We start from the raw sequence: 12,543 nt of genomic DNA, 5'->3' as shown, positions 1-12,543 counted from the left end.
TGCAGAAGAGCAGAGTTGCAGGAAAAGCGGTGGTTGGATGACCAGTTTTGCACACTTACTGCACCGTCTGCTGCCAGGACACAACAGCTGAGCGGGCTGCATGCTTGCCGTGATATGGCGAGACAAGAGCAGCCAAAAAGAGTTGCAGTGGAAGCGGCAGATGATGATCGTCATATAGAGGACCTGCGAGACCACCAGGAGAGCAGAGTGGCAGCAGAAGCGGTAGTTCAATGATGGCAGTTAGCAGTCCTACCACACCGTCTGCTGAAAGCAGTATGGCGCCCGCACAGAAAAAAGGCACGAAACGATTGTCTGCCGTTGCTTTCGCAGAGGGAGGGGCGACTGACGACATGTACCTAAAACCACCAGTGACAATGTTTTTGCCCCATCAGGGAGCTCAACCCAGAATTCCAATGGGTGGCAGAGACTGTGGGAACTGTGGGATAGCTACCCACAGTGCAACATTCTGAAAGTCAACGCTAGCCTCAGTACTGTGGCCGCACTCTGCCAACTTAATGTGCTTAGTGGGGGACACACAACTGACAATTAAAATAGCTTCCTAAAAAATCGACTTCTATAAATTCAACCTAATTTCGTAGTGTAGACATACCCTAAGAAAAATGTTCTAAAAGCACCAGCTGACCATATGACAGGGATGTTCAACAGTGCATCAGATTTTGTTTTTAGTGTTAACAAATCATAGCACCTACAGGTTAAAGTGAACAATGACAGTCTTTACAGGAGATGTGCATTTTGAGGAGGATTCAAAGGAAAGGGCTTTTAGAGACTGCTGCACTGGGATGAAGAGGGCATTTCAGGCAGACAGGGCAGAACAGAAAATGGCTCACTATTAATACTCAATGCACAGAACTCCAGATAACATTTATCAATGCTGCAGATCTCTTGTGAAGGTGACAAGTAAAACAGATTTGTTTACACTGACCATGTGTGTCATTATTTCTACTATTTGTGTGCTATGGTGAAATTAATGCAAAGAAGGAAGAAATACAGAGTACTGATTGCTTTTTATTGTTGAAATTTTTAAGACATGCTACTTGTTAATGATCTGTTGACCAGTGTTATCTGGAACATGACATCCGATATGGGCATTAAATGCTGAAAAAATAAAACTAGTGGCCAGTCTGAAGATTAAACAAATTATTTACATTTAATAATTACTCTAAAAGTACCATTTATAATAATTGTACACTCTTCAGGCTTGAGTTTCTGTCTTTCACCAGCTAGGAGAGATCTCCAACACATTCTATGTTTAAATATACCTAAAAGATTAAGTGACTGCTTGCCTCAAGAAGGGACAATGGACATCTGTGCCCTCAACCATCAGTTCTAATATAGCACTTTTCATCCATAAATCTCTAAGTGCTTTACAAAGGTGGCAAATATTACCCACATTTTACAGATAGGGAAACTGAGGCACCGGGAGGTGACATCACCCAGCAAACCACCAGTGGCAGACAGAGGAATAGAACTCAGGTCTTGAGTCCCAGTCCAGTGCCTACCCTTAGAGATTTAAAAAGCTCCACTACTACAAGTGAAGACAGAGCTGAATACAATAAGCTCAATGAAATTTCATAAAAGTGAACCAAACAAGATTCCTTCCACTCTGAGGGGAAAAAGCAAGACACATTATTCATATTCTACTCACCAGTAAAAAGGATTATTGAGAGAGGATTGAGAGAGAGCTACAATGCCTCAAGCATACCCACAGAGGCATTCTAAACAAATTTAACAGAGCATGGGAAGAGCTGTGACATAACCAGATTTTGCAGCACTGACATGACAATCACTGTGGAAATACAGAGTCCAGAAAATGTTTAGCAGAAGTAGAGAACTCATGTAGATGTTCTGCACCCCTGAAGTCTGAAACTGGCTGTTCACTAGTATACTACAAAGGCACCTTTAATATGACAAGTTAAAGGCAGTTTAGCTAACGTTATGTAGTCTTGCAAACAATTTTTGAAGGTTTTCTTAGACCAGGGGTGGGCAAACTTTTTGGCCTGAGGGCCACATCGGGGTGCGAAACTGTATGGAGGGCCAGATAGGGAAGGTTGTGCCTCCCCAAACAGCCTGGCCCCTGCCCCTTATCCGCCCCCCTCAGAACCCCCCATGCATCCAACTCCTCCCCCCCCGCTCCTTGTCCCCTGACCACCCGCTCCCAGGGACCCCAGCCCTAACCGCCCTCCCGGGAATCCACCCCATTTAACCCCCCCCGCTCCCCATCCCCTGACTGCCCCCTACCCAGAACCTCTGCACTATCCAACCCCCCCATTCCCCCGCCCCTAACTGCCCCCCCCGGACCCTACCCCCTATCCAACCACCTCCTGCTTCCTGACTGCCCCCCAGGACCCCCTGCCCCTTATCCAACCTACCGGCCCCGGTCCCCTTTCCATGCCGCTCAGAGCAGCATGTCTGGGAGCTGCGCTGGAGCCAGACACGCTGCTGTGCTGCCCTGCATGAGCGTGCGGCGGCATAACTGCGGGGAAGGGGGGGACAGCAGGGGAGGGGCCGGGTGCTAGCCTCCCAGGCCAGAAGCTCAGGGGCTGGGTAGGACAGTCCTATATGGCCCGCGGGCCGTAGTTTGCCCAAACTTAGACCAATACTTACTTAATGTTATGGTGCCAAATGAAGGAAAAAACTCAAACTTATGGCTGGGTATCATTTGCCTGATCCAATAAAATTCAATAGAACTTTTCAAATTTACTTCGTGACAAAGAGCTTCACGAAGACTAACGTGGAAGCAGAGGAAAATTATTGAATGATTAAAGTGGTAACAGATGGAATTTAGGATTCCACCATGACTTTTACCTAAAATTTAGTACAATCAGTTATATCAAGTGAATTTCATCCTAAGAGATAAAGTTGAAGCTAGGAATAAAAGTTTAAAATTAAAACATGAGGTCACAAGAATCTAGAGGCTCAGAAAGAGGTTTTATCAGCTAAGGATATTAATTGCCTATGATACTGGAGGTTATTACCAAGCAGATTTTTAACAGAGTTTTAAATACAACAATTCTCTCATAAATTGGGATATGGAGGGCTAAACTGAAGTTGGTCTATCTTTTCCATATTCATAAAAAGCCAAATTTCTGTTAAATGAATACAGGGAAGATACCTGTAACCTAGACAAGCCAGCACAGAAGATATTCCAGCAGTTTTTGCATGAAGTCCATGTAATGATCCACTTACATTGATAAAACAATCACCATGCCAAGAATTATAGCTCTCATGCCTGCAAAGATTTTTGTTGTTCCGATGACACACCTTTTGTACCAAGGTAAAGAAAATGCTGCAGTAGTAATGAATCCTTTCTGTTTTCTCCTTCCCACCAAGCCTATCGTGACTTCTATAATCCTGAACTGGATTTATCAATCCCTTTAAAAAGGCCAAGACAGATATGAAATGTGTGCTCTGTCAACTAAAAGCATCATCATCTTGCTATCTCACATCCTAAGCTGACATGGCCATGCCAAAGACAAAGTCAGATTGTATTCATAATGGACATCCAGGGCAGCTGAAAACAAAGAAATCAAACTGTCGCTATAAAGAAAAACTAGAAACCCAAATGATAACTAAATTAGACAAAACCAACAGGTCCTTTCAATTTAAAATTAAAAGTTAAAAAAGTTCACATGCTACATTTACCTCTGAGTCCCTCTGATAATTGTGTGATTTTTACTAAAATGTTTCTCTCCCCCCTGTTGCAGTGTGAAAGATTCTCACCAACAGGGGGACTGATTGACTACATAGGGGAAACTGATCAGACAAATAGTCTGTCAAATTCACTAGCTACACAAACTAAACACCCCCCCCCCAAATATTTTACCCTTCTAATCTCTTTTCATTTTAGAGATCTACTGATGCAGCAACCACTACCTATGATAAATAATGTTTCAGATAGATTAAGCAGTGAAATATAGAAACATAATGGGAAGTTACGAGAGAGAGAGAAAGAAACGGCTTAAGAAGTGATTGGAACTATACATTTCACAGGCATTTCTGTTGAAAAAAGCAGCAACCATCAAAATCACTTTCCTTGCTGGGAAATAAAACAGCACAAGGACTACAGAGCTTTTCAGATGGGAGAAAAGAAAGTGACAGTCGATGGTGTTAAATTCCATTATGCCCCTACAAAGTGCACGATTTCACTTTTGAGATGAGACAGTTCTGTTTCCTTGCTTCTATGTACTGCAAAGCTCTTACAAGCCAGAGGCTCGAGACCCAAAAACTGGGATCGATGGTACATACTTACCTTTAGAAATTTATACTCAAAAGATTTTAATTAACTGCATGCCTATTAAACCCAAGTCACTAATGTCCAAAAGTAAGAGTATACTCTGATACTGTGTTCTTATGATTATTTCCAATATTGCTAAAATGATTGTATTTACACCTAATATAATCAGACTGCAATGTGAAATCAGTTATTTGCATTTGATAACCTACATTAATGTTCCAAACTTAATCAGGCTCTTCCATTTCCCCTGTTTTGCTAATCTGACCCAGCATCCACATGTCCCATTCTTAGAAGAAGGCATTCCATCATATAACCAATATAAAACTTAAGAAAGTTTACCACTTTACAAACCAGGAGCACAAACTACTGTGTCTTACTGGAAAAGAAGGTGAATTTTATTCTTACCATTTTCATCTACAGCAAGTACACTTGCTCCCTTGCCTAAAAGTTCTTGAACTACAACTGTTAATCCATTTCGAGCAGCAACATGCAGAGGTCTGTGAAGACAAACAAACCTGGTTATAGAAGAAGCCTCAAAACAAGATTCGAAATAATATTTTAGGGATCAGGTGCCCATCTATATTGACAACCACACTATTTATATCCTTTATTTGTTCTGTTCCTTAACTTCTTATACGATGTAAAAATTAAAAAAAAATTTTAAGTAAAAGAAAAAATGTAAAGCTGAACTCATTATTCCTCTTAACAGCAAAGAACATTTCTGCAATAAAAATTATGTACTAATAATACTTGTTCCTTTTTATGACATATGACATTGTGAGGGAATAACTTTTCATCTGGCATGCCTTATAACAAAAATATTAAAAAGCACTTGTTAAAAATGTAGCAACAAATGTTCCCCTTAAGTGTTATTATAGCAGCTAGTTGTGTCCATAATTAAAATAACTAATCTTTCACTGCAATCTGAAAGTAGATTGCAGCACATCTGGGGAATTATGCAGGTCAATGGCAATTGTCTTTTATTAGAATACCACTAACAGGATGCTAGTCATATTCTATTGTATAGAATAGTTAAAATCAATATTCCCCCAATTTTTTTTACATACATGTACGGAATTAATTTTGTGTGTGCACAAATATGGAGGTTAGGAGATATGGGGGTGAGACCAAGGAGCTCGGAGTGTGGGAAGAGGCTCAGGGCTGGGATAGAGGGTTGGGGTGCAGGCCCTACCATTTGAATTCAAGTGGTTTGCATGTGAGGTGCTGAGTTGGCATACCTTGGTTATGTAGAGTGCGATATTTTTCCAAAGCAGTCAACATTGGCTTAACTCTGCTCCCACTGAAGTTTTTCCATTGACTCCAGTGAAGGAGAGGTAAGCAAACACCAAGTGCTTCCAGAAACTTTAATCCTTACTTCCTCAAATGCAGGTTTACTAAACACAAATTGGAGTAATTATTTTAAAAGAACTCTGTCATACTTCCCACACTGAAGCTGATCATTAAGAAAAAGAAAAAAAAATAACCCAGACAACACTGGTGTTTGCTTTTTAAGTCTTTAAAGATATCTGTATAGAAGTTCATTATATTTGCCATTACTTTAAACTAGCTTATCCCTACCAAATCTTTCTTCTTCTATTTGAAAACAGCTGTGTGCTATCACCTGCTCCTCCTAATAAAGCTACATTTTATCAAAGGTTCTATGTTAACAGCTTGCTTGACTGGGCATTCATACTTTTGAGGTCAGGATGTACTCAGGGACAGAGCATTGCTGACATAAAACCAGCAGAGGGAGCTAAATTACTTTTCAGGGTAGAGTAAACCTGGTAATAGGTTTTTACAACAGCAGGTCAAAATTTTTCGCACAAAAATCTGAAAAGCCCTTTTTCTTGAAATTTTGACAAACATGAATAAAATTGTGCATAAATTCTCAGTTTTCCCCACCCCTGCCCCAAATGTTTTTTACTGCCTTGTTTTTATATGAGACTTGTGTGCATTTGGTCTGTGATGGTATATGGAATTTTGATTGATTACTTAATAGTAATCTTTAAGACAGAGTACATTCCCAACCAAATTTAAGGTAGCACAGATTTTTGTGCTCATACTAGTTTTGCATCAGAAGTAGTCATTTAAATTACACATACTCTCTGTGCGGTAAAAAGTGGAAACAGTTGTTTCAATTAAACTGGTTTCAGAGTAGCAGCCGTGTTAGTCTGTATTCGCAAAAAGAAAAGGAGTACTTGTGGCACCTTAGAGACTAACAAATTAATTTGAGCATAAGCTTTCGTGAGCTACAGCTCACTTCATCGGATACATCCGATGAAGTGAGCTGTAGCTCACGAAAGCTTATGCTCAAATAAACTTATTAGTCTCTAAGGTGCCACAAGAACTCCTTTTCTTTTTACAATTAAACTGCAGCTAATGGCACAAAACCATACAAACCTTGCTGTGTACACTCTTTTGCACTCCCAGTTCTGTTCTAGTAGATAGCAGAGATGATTCCCTTTGTAATTAGTGATCTTAAATAGGTTCTAATCTTTTAACCATTAGTAACCCCAGCACCCTTTCCCAGGAGCATGATAGTCTTAAGAGCCAAGTTTCATCTTGACTTAACTTACTGTGAAACTAGTTAAAGTGAATGCATTGCAGCCCGACCTGTTGCAGCAGGGGAAAGGTGCCTCTCCCCTGCTGCAGCAGCTCCAGGGCTGGAGCTGTGGGAGAGTTGCCTCTCCCCCGCTTCAGCCCTGCATACCCCAAGTAACTACCTCTGTGCGTCCCTTGGTACCCTGAGCTTAGAAGGAACTTCGGTTGAAATACTAATGCTTTTCTTTTAGACAGATTAACTTCTGGCTTTCAGAAACCAAAGATCTCCAACGGTCTCTGCAGATGGAGTAATTTTCTCACAATTCAAGGCACGAAGTGGCAAAAAGAACACAGAGCACAATGAATTCATTTTCTACTCAAAACCTTCAACTATTAAATGTAACTTTAAATTTTCAAGACACATGAATCCATCAGGCAAAGCAAACAGATTTACCTCAAACATTATAATTGCATCCTCTTTTAAAGCATCAGTTGAAGAGGAGTGGTAATCAAAATTTAACCAATTGATTTTAAAAAGAAACCACAACAGGGCACACAGTATACCCAATAACTTTGGTAGTTCACCTCAGTTCTATATTGACTTTCATTTATTATGAAGTTTGTGAAAATCCCCAAATTAATTTCACTACACTGCATATGAAACAAGTACATTATTGATAAATCTTAAACAGAAATAAAGCTCATGGTGTGGGGGCAGAGGGGAAAGAAGAGGTTACATACTTTGTGCAGTAACTGGTTCTTCATGTGTCCCCCGAGGGATGGCTCCACTTCAGATGCACATGCAGCTCTCAAGCCCTTGGTTGGAGATTTTCAGTTAGTGTCCATCTGGCCCACGCATATGCCTTAATGCTTCCTCATGTTTAATACCGAGGCTGTACAGGGATGCCCAGACAAAACTGCCCTCACAGCACCTTCTCCACCCAAATGTCCCCTAAGGAACAGTCTGAAGCAGAGGGGAAGGAGTGCAGGTAGTAGAGCACCCAAAGGGACACACATCTCGAAGAACTGCAATCACTGCACCAAGTGAGTAGTGTGTCTATGGGTGCTCCATTTCAGGCTCCTTCCCAAGCAGTATCCCCAGATGGAGGAGGGAGCTTTAGAACAGAGTCCAGAACCGAAGACAGTACTGCAGAACTAAGTGCTGCATTGGATCTGGCAGCACGGATCAGGGCATAATGTTTCAAAAATGTACATGTATTACATTATTACAGTAGCCCTACATATTTCAGATATTGCTACATTCTTCAGTAATGCTGTAGATGTTGCCTAAGTTCTAGCTGAACGTGTTATCACCCTTTCAGGGAAGGGGTGGTGGATGAATGCCTGCAACCTCATAACAACTGATAATACATCCACATATGCATCTTGATAATCTCTGAGTAGAGACTGAGGACCCTGTGGATCCATCCGTGAAGGAAATGAAGAGCTTAGATGGATTTCCTAAATTGCTTGGTCCTATCGAAGTAGAAAGCCAATGCCCTTCTAAACATCCAAGGTATGTGAACAAGATTCCTGTAGAGAAAGAACTGTGCGACTTTGGGGAAAACACTGGTAGATGAATGGACTGCTAAGGCGGAACTCCGACAGATGCTTAGGTAAGAATTTGAGGTGTGGACATAGATACCTTGTCCTTAAAGAACACTGTGAAATGGAGTGGGGAGGAATCTGCCATCAAGTCTCAATCTTCCTAACCTTACAGGCCAATGTGATGGATACTAACAAGGCCGTCTTCATACATAAATGCAACACAGAACAGATTACCATTAGTTCGAATGGAGGTCTCATAAGATAATTGAATATCAAGTTGAGGTCCCAAGTCAGGATAGGGTTTCTAATCTGAAAATCTCCAAAATCCTTAATAAATAGATACTGGATGAGCAAAAATTCTCCTTCTACTGGAGAATGAAAGGCTAATACTGTGGCCAGTGGATCTTAATCCAACTGATAACTTGATTTCTTTAGCTCCAAAAGATAATCAAAGAGGACTGAAAGCGGCACTGAATCAGGCAAGAGGCAACACCACCACCAATGGAAGACTCTCTTTCATTTCTGCAGGTAAGTAGTGCAGGTTGATCTTTCTTTACTATTCAGTAGTGCCTGTTGTACTTCTATAGAGCAGGAGGATTCTCTATGAACCATGAAGGAGCCATGCCCTCAGGCGGAGAAACGCTAGGTTGGGATGAAGCATACAACCTGTATCATGTGACAGTAGATGAGGAATGGCTGGGAGCCTGGACAACAGTTGGACACATACGTGAAGCAGGTAAGGGTACCAAGCTTTTCTTGGCCACGTTGGCACTATAAGGATAACTTTGGTTCTGCCCAGTCTGATCTTGTTCATCACCATCAGTAGTAGCAGCGTTTGAGGAAAAGCATATAGATCCTTCTTTCAAGATGGAAGAAAGGCTTTTCCCAATGGTCGTGGCCCAGACCCCCTCTTGAGCAGAAAACAGGACACTTCCTGTTCCTGGAGATGGCAAAGAGATCCACTTCTGACAGTCCCCATTTTAGGAATATACTGTGGAGAACTTGGGTATCTAGCTTCTATTCTTAATCCTGTGAGAAGTGTCTGCTGAGGACATCAGCTGTGATGTTCTGAATACCTGGGAGATAGACTGGTGAAATTTGGATCTGATGAGCTATGCTCCAATTCCACAGTTTCACAAATTTGCTGCATGGGGACGGGGATCAGGATGATTTCTTGAGTTGTTTATGTGCCCTGAGTTGTGAGGGTATTGAGGAAGGCTCCCCATCCCAACAGTGATGCATCTGTTGTTAAAGTCACTGATGGGGCTGGGCAACAGAAAGGAACACCTTCACAGACATTGAGTTGATCCTTCCACCAGTCTAAAGAGTCCCTCACTTGAAGAGGAACCATCAACTGTCTGTCCAAGATGTGTTCGATTGGAGAATATACTGCTTTTAGCCAACTCTGGAAGCAATGGAGAGGTAGCCTCGTGTGATTTGTCAAAAAGGTGCAAGTTGCCACATGTCCCAAGAGCTGAAGTCCATTCCTTATTGTGGTTCAAGGACTCCCCTGAGCTGCCCATCCAGAAATGACGAAGTTAAGAAACTGCTAAAGGAAGATAGGTTCTGGCTGTCAGTGAGTCCAAATATGTCCCTATAAACTGTATCTTCTGTACAGGGGTTAGATGTGGACTTTTTTTACATTCAGCTACAGACCCAACTCTGGACCACAGCAAGGACCATCTGGGTAGAAGACAGCACTGCTTCGTAGGAACGGCCCTGGAGTAGCCGGTTGTCAAGGTATAGGAAGAGTAGGATCACTTCTTGTCAGAGGTGTGCAACCACTACTGCCAGGACTTTTGAGAACAACCTTGGGGCCAAGGAAATACTGAAGGAAAGCACTCAGTATTGGAAATGATCCTAACCTATAGTGAAGTATAGGTATTTTCTGTGCAATCTGTCTAAAAGAAAAGCATTAGTATTTCAACCGAAGTTCCTTCTAAGCTCAGGGTACCAAGGGACGTACAGAGGTAGTTACTTGGGGTTACACAGAAATATGCATCTTGTATGCTGTGGGCTGAAAACCAAACCCCTCTCTCTAATGAAGAAATTATAGCTGCCAGTCACACATTCTGAACTTTTGAGACTTCACAAACTTGTTTAGAAGTCTTAGATCTAAGTAGGATCTTTGGCACAAGGAAATACTTAGAGTAAAATCACCTGCCCGTGAGGAGGAGGAACTGGCTCTATTGCTCCTAACAGAGAGTTCACTTCTTGTCTCAATAAAAGCTTGCAAGAGCGGTCCCTGAAGAGGGATTGGAGGGGGTCAAAGGGCGGGAGGGACATAAAATCAAAGTATACCATCCATTTTATGACCTCTATAACCCAGTTGTCTGTAGTGATCCATCTCCAAGCATGCTGGAACTAGGCAAGGTGGTCTCTAAAGGCAGGTCTCTAATGAGTGCAGCTGTAAAACCAGAGGTGCAGGAGGATGTGAACCCTTGACCAACCTATCAAACTTGTTGCTTTGAAGATGACTGGTTGATCTTGGACAACAGTTGGGAGGCCCTCTGTCTCCAAAATCTACGTCTCTTTCTGCGGGGGGGGGGGGGGGGAGGGAGAGTGGTTAGTGACCTATTGAACCCAGAAAACTGAATAGGATGCGATCAGTGGCAGTCTGTGACTCACTAAACCTTTTCTTATTTGTAGGTGTATTATACCCAGGGATAATAAAGTAGCACTAGACTCCTTTAGAGTATGCAAGGACTCATCTGTGGTTTCCAAGAACAACTTACAACCATCGAAGGGGAGGTCCCTCCACCGTGTTCTCTATTTCTCAGAAATCCCAAGGGATGGAGCCAAGATGCCCTGCACATTACTACCACCACTATGGAGATGGACCTGGCAACAGTGTCTGCAGAAACTCAGGATTCCTGAAAAGCAGTTCTGGACACCAGCTGACCCCGAGGCAGTAGATTGGAATTGCTCCCTATATTCTTGTGGCAGATGTTCAATAAAAGCTATGAATCTGTTATAATTTATAAAATTATATATGGCTTAGGGATGTAAATAGCGGTTAAAAAAGTAACTGTGTAACTGATTAAAATTTTATTGGTTACACAGTTAAATGTTTAACCACAGAACTAGAGATATGGGGGCCCAGGGGAGCGATAGCACTCCCACATTTTACGCAGGACTCCACTGCCCACTGGTTAGGGAGGAGAGGGCTGTACAACTCTGGCCTCCCTATGAGACAGTATCAGTAGTTTGGCAAATTACTGATAGGCAGCCCAGGGATCACAATATCGCTACTGGGGGGGCCCATATGGCATTGGGGGTGGCATGCAGGGTTGGTTCCACCACCCTTGATAATGAGCCCAATCTTCCTATGATTTGCAGAGAATGTGTTCCTGAAGGGATATGTTGGGGAACCCTAAAGAGAAACAGGTGACAAGCAGGGACTTCCCTTCATCCTCCCCTCCATTACATTGAATGGATGACTACCTGCAGAAAATAATGGAGAGTCCTCCAGTATTGGAGAACAGTAGCTCAGAGTCAGAGCACTCAGACATGCTCAGTACTCATGAGGAACTGAGACTCCGTTATAGAGCGGTCCTTAGTATTTCTGAACTCCTGTGGTACTGAGTAGGGGATTGGTACTGATGCGGTAGCTGAGCTCACAGTTGCTGTAGACAGTGGTACCGCTGATGGCGGGTGTACTAAAGTGGACGCCAATGGTGTCTGATGCTGTTGCTTGCTTGATGCCAAGGATTCTGCATGCATTGGTACCAACGGTTGGGCTAAACTCGACACTGCCAATACTGAGTGTCTCTGCTTGCCTTCCTTGCTAGTAGAAGGTACAAAGGGCCTATCGGAGTCATTTCTCTCCTTCATGCTACAGGACCTTACGACCCCCCCCAGTACTGGAGGAGGAGTCCTTCAATTCAACAGTATTGAGTCAAGAGGATAAGGCTTTGGAGACCGTAGATCTCACCAGGAAAGTGGGCCTATTTGGAGCTGGCTCCTTAAGGTGAGAGTCCACAATCCTCTTTTTGGAAGCCTTCCCTGAAGCCTCCCAAAAAGAGGGGGGAGAGGGGATGGGATGTCTCCTGACCGCACTCAGAAGCTGGCTGAGGGGAGCGTTCCTTCATTAAGTCTGAGTTTAAACTCCCTGTTTTTCCTTACCCTGAAGTTGAGGGCCAGGCAGAAGTTACCCTTCTGGGAAACACAGGACTCCCTCGAGCAAAAGACACACACAG

General features: G+C 42.7%; 1 protein-coding gene across 5 annotated transcripts in view; it reads right to left on the bottom strand.

Moving 5' to 3' along the window:
- The window catches only part of ANKRD28 (ankyrin repeat domain 28), a 238,938-nt gene that overhangs the window by 20,036 nt on the left and 206,359 nt on the right, over positions 1 to 12,543 (bottom strand). For all 5 annotated transcript variants that reach the window (XM_038388242.2, XM_043509102.1, XM_043509103.1 and 2 more), the window contains one exon: positions 4,661 to 4,752. In XM_038388242.2, the coding sequence (XP_038244170.1) occupies positions 4,661 to 4,752 (92 nt within the window). The remainder of the gene's footprint in view (positions 1 to 4,660; positions 4,753 to 12,543) is intronic.

Source organism: Dermochelys coriacea, chromosome 2 (genome assembly GCF_009764565.3).
Source record: "Dermochelys coriacea isolate rDerCor1 chromosome 2, rDerCor1.pri.v4, whole genome shotgun sequence".
NCBI lineage: Eukaryota > Metazoa > Chordata > Testudines > Dermochelyidae > Dermochelys > Dermochelys coriacea.
Note: the sequence above shows the minus strand (reverse complement) of the source record. Positions and strands in the feature narration are given on the sequence as shown.